General features: G+C 39.4%; 1 protein-coding gene across 1 annotated transcript; it reads left to right on the top strand.

Moving 5' to 3' along the window:
- The first annotated feature begins 1521 nt into the window (after window positions 1-1521).
- Window positions 1522-23167, top strand: LOC118852632 (alcohol dehydrogenase 1-like). Its single transcript, XM_036762295.1, has 9 exons — window positions 1522-1554; window positions 3139-3240; window positions 8710-8848; window positions 11315-11402; window positions 11509-11728; window positions 11928-12188; window positions 13967-14102; window positions 18137-18275; window positions 23084-23167. The coding sequence occupies exons 1-9, from the start codon at window positions 1537-1539 to the stop codon at window positions 23106-23108; spliced, it is 1128 nt and encodes a 375-aa protein (XP_036618190.1). The 5' UTR covers window positions 1522-1536; the 3' UTR covers window positions 23109-23167.
- The last annotated feature ends 159 nt before the right edge of the window (window positions 23168-23326 follow it).

Genomic DNA, 23326 nt, shown 5'->3' with positions numbered 1-23326 from the left:
CCATACTTTAACAATGAGTTAAAACCAAGTAATAGGCTGGGAAAATGAGCAAACAACAGAAAAAAAAACTCTGACTATAAAAAATTACTATAGTGACAAGGAAGATCAACACACTCAGAAGACAACAAAGTCAAAGCTCCTACACCCAAAGCCTCCAAGAAAAATATGAATTGGTTTCAGGCCATGGAAGAGCTCAAAAAGCATTTTGAAAATCAAGTAAGAGAGGCAGATGAAAAATTGGGAAATGACAGTGATGCAAGAAAAGCATGAAAAATAAGTCAACAGCTTGGTAAAGGAGACACAAAAAATATGAAAGAAAATAACCCCTTAAAAAACAAACTAGACCAAATGGTAAAAGAGGTCCAGAAAACCAATGAGGAGAAGAATGCCTTAAAAAGCAGAAATAGCCAAATGGAAAAGAAGGTCCTTTAAAAGCTCACTGAAGAAAATAATTCTTTAAAAACTAGAATACAGCAAATGAAAGCTATTGACTTTATAAGAAATCATGAAACAATAAAACAAAATCAAAAGAATGGAAAAATAGAAGACAATGTAAAAATATCTCATTGGAAAAACAACTGACCTGGAAAAGAGATCCAGGAGGGATCATTTTAAAATTATTGAACTATCTGAAAGCCATGACCAAAAAAAGAGTTTATATGTCATCTTTCAAGAAATTATCAAGGAAAACTGCCCTGATATTGTAGAAGAGAGGCTAAAATAAAAATTGAAAGAATCTACCCATTGCCTCCTGAAAGAGATCCCAAAAGGAAAATTGCCAGGAATGTTAGAACCAAATTCCAGGATTCCCAGGTCAAGGAGAAAATATTGCAAGCAGTCAGAAAGAAACAATTCAATACACAGGATTTAGCAGCTTCTACATTAAAGGATCAAAGGGTATGAAATATGATATTCTGGAGTTCAAAGGAGCTAGGATTAAAATCAAGAATCACCTACCCAGCAAAACCGAGTATAATCTATGACTGGACTCCCTCAGGGATCTTAATGTATCTTATCATATCATAGATTTAGAACTACAAGAGACCACCAAGGCCATCTAACCCAACCCTCTTATTTTACAGAAAGGGAAACTAAGTCATGAAGATCACACAAGTATTGAGTACCAGAGGTGGGATTTATACCAAGATCCTCTGACTAGAACCAGTGCTTTTTTCCAATAATGGCTCCCTTGTTCCATCTACAAAACCTTTCCTCATTTTTTTATCCCTCCATTAGCATTATCATTTATACTCCATCTTAGTCTTCAAGCTAGATCTCTACCATGTTCTTCCCTCTTCCTAGACTCTTTCCTAACTCCTTTGCACCTCCTCCATAGTTCCTCCCTCATGTCATCATCTCTTGATTTTCTCACTCCTTTAATGAGCATACAATTATGCAATGTGCATAAATACAGAGGCTTGATGTTTCTATGAACTATAAATACAGGCAATGGTGTCCTCTCAGCGTGACAGTCAGAAGATATCTGTTTTTTTCTGCTACTCTTGAAGTAGAAAGGTGAAGCAAGCTAAATTTTCTATGGAAACTGCTGGCAAGGTAAGTAGGCAGGTTATTTCTAGAAATGTATACTCCTACTTGTGTTTTATATATAAAATGGACAGAGAAGTGTGTTGTCTCATTAACTGAAGAATTTTATCAGATAAAAACATATTGTGTTACTTGTGCATGCAAGAATGAATTATTAATGAACTGATATATTCCTGATCATTTTTATGAGTCAAATTATTATAAAGTGTGTATTTTCTTGCAATAAAAGCTCTTGCTATTTAGAAGAACCTTTTGGTAAATATTTTGAATAATATTTTTAAGTCTAATTGTCTCTAATTTGCATTGATGTTATGAGAGGCTACCTTGAGAGCTAGGCCTGGCATCAGAAAGATCTGGGTTCAAGCCCTACCATGCATACTAGTGGTACATTCAAAGACAAATCACTTAATTTCTCAGGACTTCAGGCAAGGTAGAGTAGGAGTGTTGGCTTTGGAATCAGAGGGCCCCGGTGCCAAATCCTGATTCTGTCATTTACTACCATCGGGACTTTGGGCCTCACTGTAAAATGAAGGGTTTGGATCAGGTGACTTCTAAAGTTTCCTTCCAGTTCTGAATCTAGAGCAGGAGAGTTGCTGATCTGCCTTGTTGGAAGGAATTTCCACTTTGGGAACTGCCTATAGTGACATAATCACAGGTCCGCCCACTCTCACCAAACATTCCCCAGAAATTATTATTCAAGGGTTCAGTAAGACATTTATTAGGCAAAAACAAGTTTGGTAATGATAAGTTTGGAAAACTCTTACTGTTATAAGAAAATGGGACCCCAAGGCAAGAAAGGTTCACACATGGTCCTGCTCTTGGTTAAAAGGAAGTGAATATAAAATTCTGAGCATTTTTAGGGGATTGCTTTTCAAAACTGAAAGATAGCATCTATATTTTTATGATTGTGCTATAGTGATGAATTGCTGTCTCCTCAATTTTGGAGTGGAGTGCAGGAAGACCTAGCAATCATCTTTTAAAAGTCCAGACTCTTGGCTCTCAATTCTGCTCCCTTGAACACTAAGCCAGTGAAAGGAAAAATTCACACTCATATAGCACATTAGAATTAACAAAGACTTTTCTGGACACATTATTTCTTTGAGGCTCTCAGCAATCCTGTTGTGAGGCAAGGGAACAGGGACTAGTATTCCCATTTCACAGAATAACTGAGACTGAGAGAGCTGAGTGACTTGTTCAAGAAAATCTAATTTACAAATGATGGAGTCAGGGTGTGAAACCAGTTTTCAGATTCTAGATCAATTACTCTTTCCAATGCACAAAAATTGTGGAAATGTATGGAGGACACAACCGAAGGACACAACCATCACCCTGAACGAAATCTATCCAGCAGCAAATATGGAAAGGAATCCATGTTCTAAATGATGTACCTTGGCACATAGTAGGTACTTCATAAATTCTTGTTTCCTTTCTTCAGATCTTTATTTTTATATTTGTCCAAAATGTACAGGTTAGAAAACCATCCCTAGTTTGAGAAGATACCAGGAGAGACAGTCAGCGTGCTTTTAGTAAAAGAGATGTCAAACATAATTTCCGTTTATATCAGGATCTTGTTTTATTTTATTAATTTTACAGGTTATCACATGCAGGGCAGCCATTGCCTGGGCAAGTAATGCTCCTTTGTCTATTGAGGAGGTGCAGGTGGATCCACCAAAGGCTGGAGAGGTTCGAATTAAGGTAAAGTTGTTATTTATGATTATCTCCCAGTGATTAAAAACTGAATAGGAATTCTTCTCTCAGGAAATGAAGACTTAGACATTTTAGTCTTGTATATGTATTTTTCCATTACTCAAAAGTTCATGGCTATTTTCTCTTCAGATGGCCTCCCCTGAGGCCCTTTCTCTGCAACCAACTGATTTAAGTTCTTTATCATTAAACAGTGTTGGGGTCAGCATTCTTTCAGCCATTTAGTAATCACATCTCCCACCATATGCATAGCATGAAGCCACAGGCCATCTTTCAAGGCTCTACCAAAATAGGTATTACACGCAATTCAATCCAAATCAAGAGATGTTATTAACCACTTCTATGTGCAAAGCACTAAGGAAGATAAAAAGACATTTAAAACTAGAAAAGTCCCTGCCTTCAAGGAGCTTTCACACTACTGGGAACTACATATATACAGATAAGTAAAAACAGTTTAATGTCAGGACAGAGAGACATAGGACCCCAACAACCGTGGGGGTAAGGAGAAGCCTCCTACAGAAGGTGACACCAAAACTGAACTCTGAAGGAAATGGAAAGTCTGAAAAGTTAGGGTGGTGGCAGATTTTGAAGAGCTCCAAATCTTATGTCTTTATTGTCGGAAAAAAAAATCCCTACAACTTTATTTATTTTAATACCTTGTGCTCTACCATAATCATCATCATTAGCTGCTGTTCCTTGGGAGAAAAAACAGAGACAATGCAACAATATAAAAGATGGATCACAGACTGTCAGTTTGATCATTTACTTTCAAAGACATATATCTACTTGCTTTACAATTAACAATTGCTTCATTAAATAACCTCTTGTTTTGTAAACATCAACCTTCATTTCCCCAAACTGGTGGGGTGAGAGCCTGAACATTCATATTTGTAAAGCAAATGATACAATGCTCTGCAACAGGGCTGTCCAAAATGCAGGCCCACAGTGTGATTTATGCCACCTGCCTACAAGCATAGAAATTTACATAAATGCTTTAGGAAATGAAGCCCAGCTATCACAGAGCTCTCACTAAAATGGCAAATCAAAATATATTGTCTATTGTTTCAATAAAAACCTAAGGTTGGATAGCCCTGCTCTACAACGTACATTTATTTTCCCAGTAAGATTTATTGACCCACTTTTTTCTAGATACATAGTTACCAAGGGCAGCTGGGTGGCACAGTGGATAGAGCACCAGGCCTGCAGTCAGGAAGACTCATCAGCATGAGGTCAAATCTGGCCTCAGACACTTACTAACTGTGTGACCCTGGGCAAGCCACTTAATCCTATTTGCTTCAGTTTCCTCACCTGTAAAAAGACCTGCAGAAGGAAATGGCAAACCACTTCAGTATCTCTGCCAAGAAAACCCCAAATGGCATCAGGAAGAGTCAGAGAGGATTGAAAAACAACGGAACAACAGACAAGGTCAAGGCTTCTGGTCATTACACTTGCTACTGGCTCATGAGAGACAGCTGAATAGGGAGCTGGTCTTGAAGCCAGAAAGACCAGGTTCAAGCCCCACTTCTGACACAATTTGACTGTGTGACCCTGCCTAAGTAGCTGTGTTCTAGGAAACTCTATAAACCATGAGTTGTGGGGAAGGTATTAACCTGCATTGGTAAAGGGAGTTTCACCATCCTGGATGAAATCACAGGTCTAGTTGCTATCTTAAACCTCCTACTTCATCATTTACGGCAGCCATTTTTCATCAACCAAGAGTCACCAGAGAAAGCACTGACATGAAAGTGAATGGTAATGAATGTTGACTGGTGGGGAATGGAGCTGGGGCATGAAGTTGGGTGAATTTTGATTAGCAAAAGATAAATTGACATTTGAACTTCTGGAAATCAATTTCTAGGACTTTCTGTTTCCCTCCCAATAAAGCACCTGGGATTTGTCTATGGATAGATTTCAGTTGGTCCATGAATTTGGACAGGAAAAATAATTACATCTTTATTTTCCCCAACCTCTAATTGAAATTTAGCCTCTCCTTCAATTATTTAAAAACATGATTCTGAGATGGGGTCCAGAGCTTCACCAGATTACCAAAAGTGTGATTTATGACTCTAAATCGGTTAAGAAGCTCTGATCTACAGAGCTTGGACATTAATTAATTTTATTAAGTAATTAAAAGGGATTTGGGGGGCCAATTTCTCACAATTGTAATATATGTTCTTCTTTATGGTATACTTCAGGATAAATCTGAGAAAACAACTATGTGGGTTCTCCTTCCAAAATGGATCAGAACCAGCCTTTAACCTCTGAGTGGGCAGAGCTAAACAAACAGAGCAACCTTGAGAAAGGAGAATCAGGACACAAACAGAAGTTTAATTAATCTCAGAATGAGGTAAATGACAAAGACATATGGAAGCAACCACCCCCAAGAAGGAAGGCTTAAGGCTGCTAAGGCTGGGGCCACTTTTATACATGAAAGGGGTTAGCCCACCACACAATCATTCTTAGATCTTGAGATAGTTCTCATGGTTGGCATTTCTTGGGACAAGATAAATATTCTTGAGTCCTGTGGGAACAGTCATTGTCTCAAGTCTTAGGGGTCGTGGTCACTCTGCCAGGTACAGAACAGAGCTCTTTGACAGGAAAAAGATTACAGTACTTGTCAGTGATTGTGAATATGTGATGGATGGCCCTGGGAAATGGCAGAGCTAAATCCCTCAGTGAACACCTGGTGCTGGTCCAAGCAACACATTTTGCCAGAGGGTGATATCATCCTGAGCACAAAGGATTATTGTTATGCCAAGCTCAGGGCACAGCCTGCTTGTTAAACAGGGTATCTCCAAAATATTTTGACAAAATAATCCAACTGTATCTTCTTGTCCTATGCAATCTTACCTGTCTCTTCCCATAAATCTTCCACCAAATTTGCCAAGCTCCAATCATGGATTATGTCCGCTACTCTTTACCTCAATTTCTATTCATGTACTGCTAATTGGTGCTGTAGAAATGATGAAACTGCTCACCAGGTCCACCACAAACTTGTGCTAGCTGATCTCAACTGAGCACTCATTACATTAAGGCAATCCTCTCTAATTAATTCACTCTACCCACCACAGTGACTATTCCAAACTATTACTATCTCCTCAAATCTTTGTATCCTGTTCCAACAGAAAATTCAAGCCCATTGGTCAAAAGTTCTCTCTTCTCCCTTCCTTCTCATCTCACAACACTCAGATGTCTTCTCCACTATCTCCTCCTTCATCTTCATCCCTTCTCTTGCTACCAAACTTCCATGCATGTGTCTTTAACCCCATTGCACCTCATCTCCAGGAGACTGCCCCCTCTACCATCCTCAGTCTTTCACTAATCATGTCTCTCCCCAACTACTGCCTATAAATATTCCCATGTTTCCTTTACCCTTTTCCTATATCTATCCTCCCTCTTATAAATCCTCCCTTATAAATTCCTAGGAAAAAATCATTTACAATCCCAGGATAGTAGCCAAATTGTTCGGTATAAGCTTAGAAAGAGGTTTCTATTAGAATTCCCTGGGTATCTGAGCTATTTTGACCAATTTTCCTCTGATGATTTGAATGAAGATATAAATAGCATACTTATCAGACTTTCAAATGACACAGCAAGAGGAGTGATAGATACCACACTGAATGACAGAGTGAGCAAGAATACTGAACTTCAATCCCAAAAATAGGTATAAATGCAAATTCTTACAATTGGGTTCAAAAAATCAATTTCAGAATTACAAGACGGAGGAAACAAAGCTAGAAAGTAATTTATATGAAAAAGATACAGAGGTTTCAATGAACGTCAAGCTCCGTATGATTCAAATAATGAGATACGGCAGCTGAAAAAAATCTAATTCAATCCTAGGCTACAATAAGAGATTCAGTGTGTCCATGGTCATGGAAATGAAGTAAGAGTACTCTGTCCTGGTCTAATCATGTTTGGAATAATATGTTCATTTTGGGGTGCCTCACTTCAGGAATGGTACTACTGACTTAAACAACAACAGTGGAGGAGAATCAGCATTGTAAAAGTCCTTGAGTTCATGTCATGTGAGGATCAGCAAAAGGGACTGGGGATATTTAGCCTAGAGATAAAAAGATACTCCACATATTAAAGAAGAAAGGCAACAATAAAGACTGCAGAGTGAGGCTGGATAAGAGAGACCTGAACTGGAATCCTGCCCCTAACAGTTGATTGGTTGTGGCAAGCAGCCTCTCAGAGAGTCCTTTTTCTTACCTTAATTTATAATGTAGTGAAAAACAAAAACATTCACCTGGTTCTGTGCACTCCACTTTGCATTAGGTCAAAGTGAAATTCAAGTGATACCTGCTCACTTACTCCTTCTCTATTTGTGTACACTTACCCTAATGCCCCTTGATTATGTGATATAACCACCCCCCCAACTGGAAAAATCTACACAATTTTTTAATTTTTTTTTAAAAACAAGGAAGGTGAATAATTATACACTAAGGACATCACAGAATTGCTGTCAGGTACGTACTCAGGAAACATTAAGATACTCTCGAAATGCAGGTTGCTATCATATCTTTTGCTCACTCCAAATACAAAAACCTATAAATTCACTTCTCTGGACTCCTCGGTGTTTTTGTTTGTTTGTTTGTGGTGATTGGGGTTAAGTGACTTGCCCAGGACCATACAGATACTAAGTATCAAGTGTCTGAGGTCAAATTTGAACTCAAGTCCTCCTGACTCCAGGGCCAGTGCTCTATTCACTTTGCCCCAATTACCCAGTTTTTAAAAACACAAAACTTCTAACATCAATAGAACAATAGAAGTTCAAAGTTTCTCATATATAATGCCATTTTTTTGCATTATATATGAGAAACTTTGAACTTCTATTGTTACAGGGGTTTTTTTTTTAGTATATTATGCAAGTATACACTATACTAGGTTTCAATGAACCTCTAATATTATAGCAGGGGAGGAGAAGTGAAGATTCCTAGCAGCACTGTGATCTCCTATAAGGGAAATCATGCTTAGTGCCACCCTAACATAACCAGCCAACTCCTGGCACCCAATTTCAGGAAGAAAACAAAGACAGAGTTTTCCAAGTCCTTCCCACTCCAGCACCAGAGGGCATTCTGGGATGTCCTTCTACCTCTCTGCACTTGGTTTTGGCTTTCAGAATAACTGGCTGTTACCCCTCAACTCTACCCCTTTGTGGTTTAGAGTCAATGTTTTTACCTTAGTCCACTGGTTGGTTACATCTCTGTCAAATCTCAGGGCTCGGAGTCTCCATCCTACTGACTTCTCCCCTTTGTTCATACGTCCCTTTGTCCCATATCAAACACCTGAAGATCAATTCCAGCTCCAAATAGGGAGCAGATAGTGCTTTCCTCTGGGCTTTTCATTCACAAATCCACACCAAGAGCTTCCACTGATATAAGACCCAAACTCAGATTGCTCAACTAGTCTCTCACAGCTCTCTACAGCATTTAATATCATTTAATTGTCATTCAGGTTTTATCTTCGGGGATCTGTGGCACAGATAATCACACACAAGATGGAACACTCCCTGTACCTTTACCTGCAATTTTAGGACATGAAGGAGCTGGGATAGTTGAAAGCATTGGAGAAGGTGTGAGCAGTGTGAAACCAGGTAAGGATGGAACCCAAAATGGAGTTTGATGTCCAAAGCTTCACTGTTGTACCCCTCTACAAAAACGATCAAATTCTCTACAAAAAGGAAGGAAAATCTGAAGTAGATTAACATGTGTATAAGCGGGTTATAAGATTCAGATCTGAAAGAGACTAAAAGAGAAGATTAGTAGATTACCAAGTACTCCCTTAGATTACGAACCTTCTCAAGTGTAAAAAAGTGCATCTGTCTTAACTTTGGTCTTATAATCAGAAAATATTTCTTGACTAGTACCAAGCTGAATGTAATTTCCCTAGATGCAAAGACTGTGCCCCTCCAAGAACCTGGATACAAGTGAAAGAAAGGGAAGTCTGTCTGTGGCTGTATAAGTAAATAATTATGGAAAGGGAAGCAGAGGATTTAAAAGGGGCCTTACATTTGAACTGTGAAGTGGGGGGGGGGGGGCGGGGATGGCTCCCAGATCACAGTAGCCTCTATAATTCCCCCTTTTGGATGCCTTGGCAAGACTGTGGACAGTCAGGAAGCGTGGTGGCTAGGTGACCCAGTGGATAGAGTGTTAGACCTGAAGTCAGGAAGACCTGAGTTTTAACCCAGTTTCAGACAGTAGCTATATGACTGAGCAAGTCACTTAAACTTTTTCTGCCTCAGTTTCCTCAACTGTAAAATGGGAAGAGAAATAGACCTATCTCACAGGTTTGATGTGAAGATCAAATGAGATAATATTTGTCAAGTAATCAGCAGTGCCTATTATATAGCTAAGTGCTTAATAAATGCTTCTTTGCTTCCCCTTCCCATATGTCCCATGGAAGAAAAGCCTTTGAGACTTACCTGATATTAAAAGGTCAAAAGCAAAATCAAAGGCATGCCCCTGAAGCAAGAGAGAAGTGGAGATTCCTAGCAGCACTGTGATCTCCTATAAGGGAAACCATGCTTAGTGCCACCCTAATATAACCAGCCAACTCCTGGCACCCAATTTCAGGAAGAAAACAAAGACAGAGTTTTCCAAGTCCTTCCCACTCCAGCACCAGAGGGCATTCTGGGATGTCCTTCTACCTCTCTGCACTTGGTTTTGGCTTTCAGAATAACTGGCTGTTACCCCTCAACTCTACCCCTTTGTGGTTTAGGGTCAATGTTTTTACCTTAGTCCACTGGTTGGTTATATCTCTGTCAAATCTCAGGGCTCGGAGTCTCCATCCTACTGACTTCTCCCCTTTGTTCATACGTCCCTTTGTCCCATAGCAAACACCAGAAGGTCAATTCCAGCTCCAAATAAGGAGCAGATAGTGCTTTCCTCTGGGCTTTTCATTCACAAATCCATACCAAGAGCTTCCACTGATATAAGACCCAAACTTAGACTGCTCAGCTGGTCTCTCACTAGAAGGCAACACCAGGCATTTACCAAGCCCATCAACTCCAAGCATGGTTTTTCTCCTGGAAATGGTCCTCCACAAGAGAAGAGAAGATGCAGTATTCAGAAAGAGACACTGGTCAGTAGCATTAAGTGCTGCAGACAGGTCAAGAAAGACGAATTTTAATAAGAAGCCGTTGGATTTGGCTAGTAAGGGAGCAATTCAGGGGAGAGCAGGTTCAGTTGAGTGATGAGTTTGGGAGACAAATTGCAAGGGGTTGAAAAGGGAGTGATAGGGAGAGGTAATGGAAGCCAAAGAACGTAAACAGCATTTGAGTGTCTGTGAAAAGGAGGAGAGTTGAAGAAGGATGGTTTGAGGAGATGGTAGAGTCAAGTAAGGGCTTATTAAAGATGGGGTAATCTAGCCATGTTTAGTGGGGAGCAAGCCAATTAATGAGGAAATACTGAAGATTAGAGAGTGAAGGTGTAGCAGGGATTTTAAGGAAAGGCAATGAGTACATAGGACCGAATAAGGTGAAGGGTACAAGTAGGAGAGTTACAAGAAGATCACCTCAATTTTTTAACTTTTAAATTTTCTTTTTTACTCTAAATTTAACAATATCAACAAACACAAATATATTGATATACAAATAAGAAAAAGGGAGGATTGTATAAGACACTAAATACCTGTTAGATGTAGTTTTTTTAAGTTTATTAGCAAGTAGCAGAAAAGAGGGTGCTCAAAGTCATTAGTCTCTAGCTTCATAGTTTTTCCAGGGAATGTAGGACACAGGTATTGTAGTCATTCTTGAGAAAGTAGTGGCTTTGCAAGGCTTAAAATGCCAGAGAATTGATGTCCATAAAGCCAACAGTTTCTCTTACATTCAGATAGCCATTTGCATGGCCCAGGTCAACAGGAAAATTGTTTCTCCCTAGCAAAGAACTTTTGAACTGTTAATGCTACTTAGGTGACAAGCTTTCATTCCAACTTTGTGAGTTAGTTTCTATGAAATCCAATGTACACAACTGGCTGAATTATCTCCACATTTTATTTTGATTCTATTCAGTTTTTCTCTCCAACCATAGTGATGACCATTTCTTCTCTCTTCCTCCCTTAGGAGATAAAGTCATATTGACAATTCTACCTCAATGCCGTGAATGTGACTCCTGCTTACATGCCAAGGGCAACTTTTGCCTGAAGGAAGAGTAAGTGCCTTCCTTATCACTAATTCTGCTAACAATTCTGTTTACATGATCGATCTCATCTCTCTCTGTGTGGATCTCTGTCTGTCTGTCTGTCTCCATGGACTAGTATCCTTTCTCCTGTTGGACTGATGCTTGATGGTACCACCAGATTTACATGCAGAGGGAGGAAAGTGCATAATAATTTTGGAGCAAGCACATTTACCGAATACACAGTGATGCATGAGATATCGGTAGTAAAAATTGATGATGCTGCACCCCTGGAGAAAGTCTGCATAATAGCCTGTGGATTCCCTACTGGCTATGGAGCTGCTGTTAATGTAGCACAGGTGAGCATGTGTTGATGGGCAATTCAGTGAATGAGGCTTTCCCTAATCGATGCCAAAACATGGCTGAACCAACCAAAATGGTCAAGCAAGTAGCCTTCTAAAGACTCGGGCAGACTGTGAAGACAATTTCTTTTATTCTGGTGATGCAGGCATATTCAGCATTGAAGTCTCACTAGGAATTTGTGTTTTTCATGTGCAGGTGACTCCTGGTTCCACCTGTGTTGTCTTTGGGCTTGGAGGTGTTGGCTCTGCAGTTGTTCTGGGGTGCAGAGCAGCTGGTGCTGCCAGGATCATTGGCATTGACATCAATGAAGGGAAATTTGCTAGGGCAAAAGCTCTTGGGGTCACTGATTGCCTTAATCCTCGAAACTTCAAGAAGCCCATCCAAGAGGTGGTGGTAGAAATGACTGGATTTGGTGCTGACTTTACCTTTGAGGCTATTGGGACCATCGAGACCACGGTATGTTATCTGCGGGCAGAGAGAAAATGTGTTTAAGGTCAACAAGTAGCCACATATTAAACTAATGTAACTTTACCCAAAAGTACTTAAAAGAAAAAAGATAACTAACACTGATGAGAAGTTGCCTTATTTTCAATGTTCTGTGTAATGGAATGTTTTTAAATCATTCTAACCATGTACTATATCCAGTGATATAACATTATAGTACACACAGATTCAATATAAGGAGGTCCAATCCCAGATGAGTAGCCACATGTAGAAAGGGCTGCCCCCCACATGTGGCATGGGAGGGGCCTCAAAAGGAGGAAGAATAGAGATCTCTAGCCTCTTTTTCCCTCAAGAAATGGAAAATACAATCCCTTTCTCCCTCTGCATTCCCTCAGTCTCTGGGAAGGGGAAGATGATTAGTTTCATAGCTAAGTTCAGCTCCCAGAGAGCACAGTACCAGTTCTAAGTTCAAAAGCCCCCTAAGGCTTGAGTCCCAGACACCCTGGCTTCTCAGAGTTTCCAAGCTTGGCTGGCTGGATGCACCACCCCACCTGCTCACCTGGCTCCAAGGTCACCATGGCTCACTCTCAGTTCCATGAAGATCACCTCCAGCTCCTGAAACTGAGGACAAACAACAGAAGAGAAAGGACCACCAGAAGGACCACTACCTGGAGCCAAAGACAAAGAGCAGGAATAGGGAAAGGATATGCCTTTCCTTCTTACCAGTTCGGTTCATGGCACCCATGTCTGGCACAACACATAAGGATCGCTGAAAAGCATGTAAATGAAAAGATGGTGGAAAAGAGAGTGAATATCTCAGTCTCACAGGTTTTAAAGACACACACAGCCACTAAATGGAACACAAACTGGGCATGCTCAAAAAGCCTAGGCTACAAGAAAAATTCCTCTCTCTCTGTCCCTCTCTCTCTCTCTCTCTCTCTGTATGTGTGTGTGTGTGTGTCTCCCTCTTTCTCTCCCCACTCCAAAGATCTTTCTTTCTTTTTCTCTCATATTGTCTTTGTTTCTATTTCTCTGTATGCCTCCATTTCTCTGTCCTCTCATAGTCCCTTAGGTTCTTTCTCTCATGTTCTTTCTCTGTCTCTATCTCTGTCACTCTACCTTTCATGACTTATCTTTCTCTCTCTAATGTCCTTTCTCATGTTCTTTCATGTTTTTTCTCTCTCTATCTCCATGTCTATCAGTTTTTCTCCCTGCAAGTCTCCATATCTTGGCTTCTCTTTCCCTCTCTTCCTGTCCCCTCCTCTCAAGAGCAAGAAATGTAACAGAAGAAAGAAGGCAGGAATACTAAAGGGATGGGAATAGAAATATAAAGATGTGAGACAAAAAAGGAAACAGAACAAACAAATGGAAAAGCAGCAGAGGGAAAGAAGAGAAGGAGAAGAAAGGATATAGAGGGAATAAAAGATGAGAGGCATAAACTGCAGTAATATTAAATCACATGCCTCAAGCAAATTAGGATACAGAAAAACGAAGACACTATTTATTTAAAGACATTTTCTTCAAAATAATTGGAATGAGGGATAAAGTACAGGAGAAGGGAAGGAAGGTGACAGGAGCTGGCTCAAGACAAACCACCTTGTTTGACACATTACCTTGATCAAGAAATGGAAGTTTGTGACCCAACTTAACTCATATGGCTCAAATGAATATCACCTATGCTTAAACTAGGCATTAATTCTACTGGTTCTCATGGTAGTGAGCTCCACAACGAAAGTCTATGTGACATAGAAAAGTGGCCGAAGGACTCACAATTGTACTGTTAACCCTAGGTGGCTGCTCTGGAATCCTGCAACCTGAGTTATGGTGTCTGTGTTGTTATTGGACTATCACCAGCAAAATCCCAACTCTCTTTTGACCCAATGAAGCTACTGTCTGGCCGGATACTGAAAGGGTGTTCGTTAGGAGGTAGGAAGAAAACTTGAAACGATTGTGAGTTTTAACCCTTAACAAATATCTTTGAATTTTCCAGAAACATTGGGACAGACAGATGTAGCAGCTAACACTTGTAGAATAAAAGATAGAAATGAAGTCAATCAATAGATTAGTCAACTAATAAACATTTATTAACATTTACTATGTACCAGGTACAATACAGAGAAAGCTAAAAGTATTTTTATTTCTTTTCTAAAGGCAGGGGTGTGTGGGAACCAGCTCACAAAAGCTGATCTTTAAAATTTTTAGTGTAAGCATTTACAGCTCTGAAATTAAATGTTCCAAATCAGGACCGAACTTAGAGTTTTATTTATTGTCTAGGCTTAAGAAAGTTGTGAATAAAATGTTAAATATGCAGATTAAACTTAAAATTGTGTCCTATGTACATTTTTGCAGTCAGTTATTAAACATTTATGAGCACATTCCTAAACAAAGGGTATTATCATAGCTATAGTAGCAGATTTATGAATATTGTTTAATATCGGATGAAATTTAAAATTGGTCATTGTCATCCAAGGCTGTTATCAGTAAATAAATTAATCCGCAAACATTTATGGCAGAAGACAAAGGACTTATGATTATAACCAAGAATAACCTACCCAGCAAAACAGTGTAATCCTTCAGGGGAAAAAATGATATTTAGTGAAATAGAGGAATTCCAAACATTCCTGATGAAAAGACCAGAGTTGAGTAGAACATCTGACATTCTAATGTCAGACTCAAAAGAAGCATGAAGAGGTAAACATGTGTGTGTGTACACACATATATGTGTGTGCACGTGTGTGTACGTGCACGTGTGTGCGCGCGTGTGTGTACACATATATGTGTGTGTATACATACACACAAACATACAAATGTGTATTGTAAATTTTTTTATTTTTAAATAGTATTTTATTTTTTCAATTAAATGTAAAGACAATTTTTAACATTCTTTATTTTAAGTCCCAAATCTTTTCCCTCCTTCCCCTCTCCCCTTCCCTAAAACAGTTAGCAATTTTACATAAATTACATGATTGATTTGATATAGGTTATATGATATAGGTTACATGACTATAAAATATATTCCCATATTAGTCATGTTGTGAAAGAAGAAGCAGACCAAAAAGGAAAAAATACACACAAAAAATAAAGAAAGTGAAAATAGTATGCTTCAATCTGCATTCAAAATCCATCAGTTCTTTCTCTAGATGTGGATAGCATTTTTCATCATAAATCTTTTTCAGATATATGTATATATAATTTCTAAGAATGTTATCATTATTAGGCAGTTAGAAGAAGTCTACATAAACAGAGGGCACAGTTTATTATGTTAGGATGATCTCAAAAAAATTAAGGGATGAGAAAGGAGGATGCACTGGGAAGAGGGGAACAGAGAAGAAGAACAGGGAAAGTTATCTCACATAAAAAATGCATGCAAGGAGGAACTGTTCTGGGGAGGGAAAAAATGGGGCAGCAATACCTGAACTTCACTCTCATCAGAATTGGTTCAAAGAGGGAAAAGTATATAGTTACCTATCTTACCCAACAGAGAAGTAGGAATGGAAGGGGATAAACGAAAGGGGAGGAGGGGTAAAAAAAGGGAGGGCAGATTAAGGGAGGCAGCGGTCAAAAGCAAAACAGACTTTGAGGAGGGACAAATTAAAGATAGAGAGAAGGATAGAGAGAAGAAAATAGGATGGAGGGAAATATATAGCAATCATAACTGTAAATGTGAATGGGATGGACTTATACATAAAATGTAAGCAAATAGAATGGATAAGAAACCAGAATCCAGCAATATGTTGTTCACAGGACACATGCTTGAAATAGAAAGACACATACACAGAGTTAAAATAAACGACTGGGGCAGAATTTATTCTACTTCTGCTGAAGTGAAAAAAAAAAGCAAGGCTAGAAATCATGATCTCAGACAAAGCAATAGCAAAAACAGACCTATTTAAAAGAGATAATCAGGGAAACTACATTTTGCTAAAAGGCACCATAGACAATGAAGTAATATCAAAACTTTTTACAGCAAGTTTCTCTAGTAAGGGCCTCATTTCTGAAATATATGGGAAACTGAGTCAAATTTATAAAAATAAGACCCATTCATCAATTGATAAATAGACAAAGGGTATGAAGAGAAAGTTTTAGGAAGAAGAAATGAAAGCTATCTGTAGTCATATGAAAAAATGCTCTCAATCACTATTGCAAATTAAAACAACTCTGAGATGCTACCTCACACCTATAAGATTGTCTAACATGACAGAAAAGGAAAATGACAAATGCTGGAGGGGATGTGGAAAAATAGGGACACTAAAGGACTGTTGATTGGAGTTGTGAACTAGTCCAACCATTCTGGAAAACAATTTGGAACTATACCCAAAGTGCTATAAAACTCTGCACAGCCTTTGACCTAGTAATACCAATACTAGTTCTGTACCCAAAAAAGATCTAAGAAAAAGTAAAAGGACATATATGTACAAAAATATTAATAGCAATTCTTTTTGGTGGTAAAGAATTAGAAATTGAGGGGATATCCATCAATTGGGGAATGGCCGAACAATTTATGGTATTTAAACGTAATGGAACGTTACTGTGCTATATGACGTGGTTTCAGAAAAAGCTGGGAAGATCTCTATGAACCGATACAGAGAGAAGTGAGAAAAACCAAGAGATCTTTCTACACAGTAACAGCAATAATGTAATAATCAACCATGAAAACTTAGCTACTCTTTATCAATACAATGATCCAAGACAATTTTGAAAGACTCATGTTAAAAAAAACTATTTACCTCCAGAGAGAGAACTGATAAATTCTGAATACAAATTGAAGTATAATTTTTTACTTTTAAAATTTTCCTTTCTTTTTTATGCAATATGGCTAATAAGGAAATATGTTTTGCGTGATTTCATATGTATAATTTATATATTGCTTGCCTTCTTAAAGGGTAGTGGGGAAACTGAAAGGGAGGAGAAAATTTGGAACTCAAAAACCATTTTTAATGTTAAAAATAAACAATAAATTTGAAACATTTATTAAAACAGCACTAAATGCTGCAGAAAAGTCAAGAAGAATGAGGACAAAGAAGAGGGTACTGAATGCAAAGAATATTCAATTGCTTGCATATGAATTGTGAGCACTGTGCTATTCAATGCAAAACCTAGCTCAATGCAAGGGCCCTAGCAAAGTGGAAAGGTGAAATCTGGTTCTTCACAGTCCTACTCTGGAATAAATCATTGAAATGGAAAAAAAGAAAAAAGGAAGATCATATCCCAGGGAAACAAAGGAGAACGTGATATCTGAGCTGGATCTTGAAAGATTGCAAAAATTTCAACGGGAGGAGGGGATGATAAGGATCTTCTAGTCATCAAGAACAAAGACATGGGGGTAAGAAAGCACAGTATGAAAAGAGAGGACAGTGAGGGGTCCAATTTGGCTGCAGAGTGAATGTGTAGAGGCAATGTGATGTGCTAGACAGAGCATTAGATTCAGAAGCAAGACAACCTGAGTACAAACCCTGCCTCAGATACTTCTGAACTATGTGACCCTCGACAATTCATTAACCTCTTTGGGCCTCAGTTTCTTCACTTGTAAAATGAGAAAATTGGATTCAGTTGGTCTTTTCCAGATCCCAAATCTACCATCTTATGATTTATGATCCTAAGTAATGCAAATTAAACCCAGAACTGTCTAGGGACTTGAATGACCAGCTCAGGCAATTGGCCTTTAATAGGTAACAGAAGGCCATACAAAGTCTTTGAGAAGAGTAGTAACATGAACATTAGTGGGAATATGAATAGAAATTCATAACCAGGAGACCCATAAGCTCCATCTAGTGTTTCTCCTAGGCAATCAGTTAGCTTCTTGTGTTCTCTGGAAAAGAAGATGGAAAGCAGACTCTTACACCACTGTCAATGGATATTTCTGTGTTCATTACTTGTATGGTATGCTGAAATTTATTTCATTCATAGAGTTGGCTCTATTGTTCAAGCACTACTAGTATCTATTTTTTTTTCCTTCACAGAGTATAAAACCAGAGACCAGATTCCTTTATTAGTGGAAGATTACATGAAAAAGAAAATTGACGTGGACCCATTGATAACCCACAGACTACCTTTTGTCAAAATTAATGAAGGGTTTGAACTCCTCCGATCAGGAAAATGGTAAGAGCTTTGTGCCTGACATTTAAATGAAAAAAAAATCACAGTGAAAATGAGGAATCCCTTCTCACAAGATCCTAAATGAGTTAGAAACAGATGGAGAGGGTGGCACTGAGGAAGGGATCAAGCAATGTGGCATCTACTACCAACTCCACTACTCATTAGCTGTGTGATGTAATCAAGCCTGTCCTTTTATCTCTGTGTAGGTGTTCCATCATTTAACATAAATTGGACATAATAATACCTATCTGACCTACTTCAGAGGGTTCTAGAGAAGATCAAATGAGTACATAAAAATGAAAACTTGAAATTAAACATGCTAGTTAAGTACCTAATATTATTCATATTGATGTTGCAAGTCTAAAAGTAAAAGTAAACACATTTAAAATTGGAATATAGATGTGATGAAGTGGGCAGTGTTAGGTTTGCCACAGTTCTGAAATTATTTGCAGACGATGTGCAGAGAAAGTTGGTTGGAAAGGTAGGGTGGTACCAGATTGAGAAAGATCTTAAAAGCCAGGCAGAGAAGTGTGAACTTTAAGCAATAGGGAGCCACAGATTTTTGAGAAGAGGAGGTATGTGAGCAGTCTTATGCATTCCTCAGGAGGCTGATTGAAGAGTGGATTAGATGGAGAAGTGAATCATGATTCCTGCCTGAATTCCTTGGGTTCATATTTAAGAAGAGTTTTTGTTTTGTCTTTTCTGAAATGTTCTGGGATTTTTTCATTCATGCTTACATGGAAGAAGGATAGGTAGGCTGTCAAGAAGAGGTGAGGTGGAGTGTTACCCAGGCAGCAGGAATCCAAAAAGCAAAGAGTGGAATGTATTCAGGAAATGAGAAGTAGTTAAATTTGTTTGGAGTATAGGAAACCTGATGGATAGTGGTGAAAAATATGGTTGGAAGGACAGGGTAGAGCCAAACTATGAAAGTTGTTGATTGCCAAACGAAGTGGACTAGGCTTTTATAAGAAAGTCTCCAAATTTAATAAAATAGTAATTTACATTTCTTAGCCTAACAAAACCATTATTTTACCTTTTGGAGAGAACTGTGGTCCTGTCTTGAGAACTCTTCTCTGAAAATCTTATGCAGTCCCATCTACTCATGTTATGCAACAGACCTAAAGCCTTCCTGTAGGCTATGTAGGTTTACCAAAATCAGTCAATTTCCATGTTATTGAGTGTATGGCCAACTAAGCCATGGGGATGGCTTCCATCCCAATGGTAGCAAGCTATTTTTTTGCCCAGCTCTAGTGATTTCATCATCATAGGGAAGCCCTAGTGTGGCATACACAGGCAGCCAAGTGACAGTCTTTGGCTGTCTTAGGCCACTGAGTGGTTAGTTAAATGGTTTGCCCACAATCACATAGCTAGAATGTGTCCAAGGCAGCAAACAATCACCTCATGTTAGAGGGAAGGCATAAGCATTAAAGGGGTCCCCAAAAGACTTCTTTCAAAGGGTAAGATTTTAGCTGGGAATTTTAACTTGAAGGGAGCCAAGGAAAAGATGAGAAGAGAGAACTCCAAGGCTGGAGGACAGTCAGTGAAAATTCATAGCATTGTGAGATGGAATATCTTAGAAGAACAACAACAAAGAGGCCAGTGTTGTTGGCCTATAGAGCATTTGGGAGGGAGCATCGTATAAGACTAGCAAGGCAGGAAAGGGACAGGTTATGAAATGCTTTAAATACTGGAGGATTTTCTATTTGATCCTAGAGGTAATAGAAAGCCATTAGGGTTTATTGAATAGGGAGATGATATCATCAGACCTACATTTTGTGAAGATCACTTTGATAGCTGAAGGGAAAATAGACTAGTGTGGGAAAAGACTAGGCAGACCAACCAGCAAGCTATTGCAACAGTCCAGGCAAGAGGTGATGAGGGCTCACAGTGTCAGTGTAGAGAAGGGGGAATATACAAGAAATGTCACAAAGATAGAATTGACAAGATTCGTCAACAGATTGGATGGAGGAGGTTGGTGGGATCTAGAGTCATCACGGATGATTCCTATATGTACAAGCCTGGGTAACTCAAAGAATGATGATACCCTCAACAGTAATAGGGAAGTTGGGAAGAGAAGAGGAATTTGGAAGGAAAGATACTGAGTTCAGTTCTGGCTGTGTTAAAATGCTCCAGATAACCAATTTAAAGTGTCCAGTAGGCAATCAGAGGTTCAAAGCTGGAGGTGTGAAGAGAGGGTAGGAGTGGAGAAGCAGATCTAAGAATCATCTATTTAAATATGACTTGAACCTTGACCTTTCTGACTCCAAGATCTACCTTCAAGACTGTGCCATGCTGCCTCTTATGGCCTAATTGGAATCTGACCATTTTAAACCTCTGAGATAATATAATCTAATTCCTTTGTTTTACATGAAGTAGGTAATGGGTTGTAGTAGAAAAAGCATTGAACTGAGAAACAGAAGATCTGCATTCAAATATTGGCTTAAACACTTCCTGGCTACATGATGTGGCCAGGTTATTATAATGTCTCTGGACCTCAATTTCATTTTCAAGAAAATGGGGAGAATATAAGTTCTATCTACTTCACAAGGTAAAGCAAATGCTTTGAAAACATTAAGGTAAATGTGAGTTACTAATATTAAGCAATGATGAAACTGGGACCCAGAGAGATCCAGTAAACCACCCAAAGGCACATAGCTAGCTAGAAGAGGAAGAACCAGTTCTTTAGACTCTCTGTCTAGTCCTCTTTCCATGCTACCGTGTCTGGCTTCCTCTGGTGCGCAGTTACCCATGATGACTCTAGACCAAGCCAGCTATCTAGAAAACGTGGGTCCTCTGCCATGAGGGAAATTGTGTAGAGAGGTGTGGAGGCATCGTTTCCAGAGATCAGAGAAAAAAACATCATTTGTGCTGCACTGACAGTGACCCAGGAACATCACCAGGCAGTGGGAAGGGCATCATAACTGAAGCTTAGCGGCAAAGGGAGGAAGGATGTTGCTTCTACCCTTAGGATTCTCAGACTTCCTTCCAAGTTGCTGGAATCCCTGCATCAATAACACATTCCCTGTGTATTAGGAGGGCAGAGTTTATAATCTCAAAGAGGATCATATATATGTCTGAAAGGTTCGGAACCGCTGGATATAAGAAACTCTCAAAGTAGGAGGCAGAAGAATCAAAGCATATATTTAGGCTCCACAGTAACCAACCCATGAACCAGCATCCCCATTTTGACATACTGATCAAAAGCTTCCAGGCCCAATAAGTACGCCTCACAAGAGTAACCAGGAGGCTACAGAGAAGCATGATGGTGTACAACAAAATCATGCTTCCCCCTCTATGGTAAAAAGATTACCCACTGGCCTCAAGTCCTTGTTCAGCTTCCTCCCGTAGGTCAGCTCTGCTACTGGCAGCTCCTGCCTCAGCTTCGGCTGTGGCTGTAGCTATAGCAGCCTCTGGCTCCAACGGAAGCTGTTTTTAACCATCCGGCTTCTGGGGGGGGGGGGTGGTAAGGTACGCCGGGGAAAGCACAGGTTCTTTCAATCTGCTTAAGCAAGGTGAAGGGGTTGACCAGGAAAGCACAGGTTCTTTCCATCAGCTTAAGCAAGGGAAGCAAGGTGAAGGGGCCGACAAGCTTACTCCAGTCCAACATACAAACAGCATTCAGTTCAGGGGAAAAAGCCAAACTAGTCAAGGGCACTTGTTGACGAAGTGCTAAGGAGCCCATTTTTGGTTGCAAACACACCCTGGAATATTATTATATTCAAAGACCTATGTTGTGTATTGTAGATGTTCTTCAATACAACACACAAACTAAGAAGTTCCCCACCCCACTGTTTCAACAATCTGGCTAACAGCTGTTGTGGGGGGTGAAAGACCAACACAAGCCCAACAACAAGCATGCTACCAACATGCTGCAAAAGCCCAGGTTCTTTTGATTTGCTTTACTAAGGAAAGCAACATTAAGGGGTTAACAAGCTTACTTTAATCTGGCATACAAATACCATTCACTTAGTTCAGGGGGAAAAGCCAGCACCCTGAACTTCAGAGCAAAATACAAACAAATTACAAACATCGACAGATCAAATACAATTCATAGTTACCAACATCTAAGTTCAGCCTGGGAGCTCATAACAAGGTTGGCCCAGAGTCACATGGCCACCACGGCTGTGGGTAAAAGCTCTTAAAAAGAGAAAGCCAACCCCTGGTTTTATATCTTTTTCACACACGCGAGTTACCCACGTGACCTGAAATCGTCACAAAGAGGCAACCTAAACCCATATGGTCCAAAAGCGTCTGATGTCCCAAACATGCCACTCAAACCCATGCAAACTAGGCCCTCCCCTGAGGCAAGGAGGTCACCAAGGACTCCCAATCCAATCAAGGAAACAAAGGCCAAACTCCTCAAGGGCACCTGGTTGAACTGAGTGCTAAGGGCCCATTTTGATTGCCAACACACCCACATTCTTCTATGATGTATTATTGATCTGTGCAGAAAACCAGCATCAGAGGAAAGAAGATGAAAGGTGCCTTGGACTCTTTCTTCAATTGTTAAAGTCAGAGACCAAGTTAGGTCCATGTCACTTGCTGTTCCCCCTCCGATGGCAATATTTGTGGGAGACAGACCAGAAATGAAAATAGAGGACAGAGGCTGTACATTACCACTTGATGATCATTTGTAATATAATTTCTATTTTATTTCTATTAACAACAATTCATTTTCTCTCCTTCCTATGCAATTGAAGAAAAACAAAACCCCTGTAACAAAAATGCATAGATAAGGAAAATAAAAACCCAAATTGGCCATGTCCAGAAACATACAGCTAAACAATTGTTTTTACACTTCTGTGTTTCAGCATTCGCTGTGTCCTGTTGTTCTGAAATCCTAATGGATGAAAGGGACAAGGAAATCCAAGGAGACATCCTTCCTTGCTACAGTGTCATCCTCTTAGGGCCTTCATATAGATCAGGGCTGGGGTTATAAATTTGGTACTTCTTAGAACGGTGAGAAATGGAATAAACTACTTCTGAACTTTATGCCATTAAATAATGTTTGTTTTAAATGTGCGTGTAAAGTTGATTCATGGCTCAAGAGAGAA

Source organism: Trichosurus vulpecula, chromosome 6 (genome assembly GCF_011100635.1).
Source record: "Trichosurus vulpecula isolate mTriVul1 chromosome 6, mTriVul1.pri, whole genome shotgun sequence".
In the NCBI taxonomy this organism is placed as follows: domain Eukaryota; kingdom Metazoa; phylum Chordata; class Mammalia; order Diprotodontia; family Phalangeridae; genus Trichosurus; species Trichosurus vulpecula.
The sequence above is the reverse complement of the archived record's forward strand: the minus strand, read 5'-3'. Positions and strand labels throughout refer to the sequence as shown.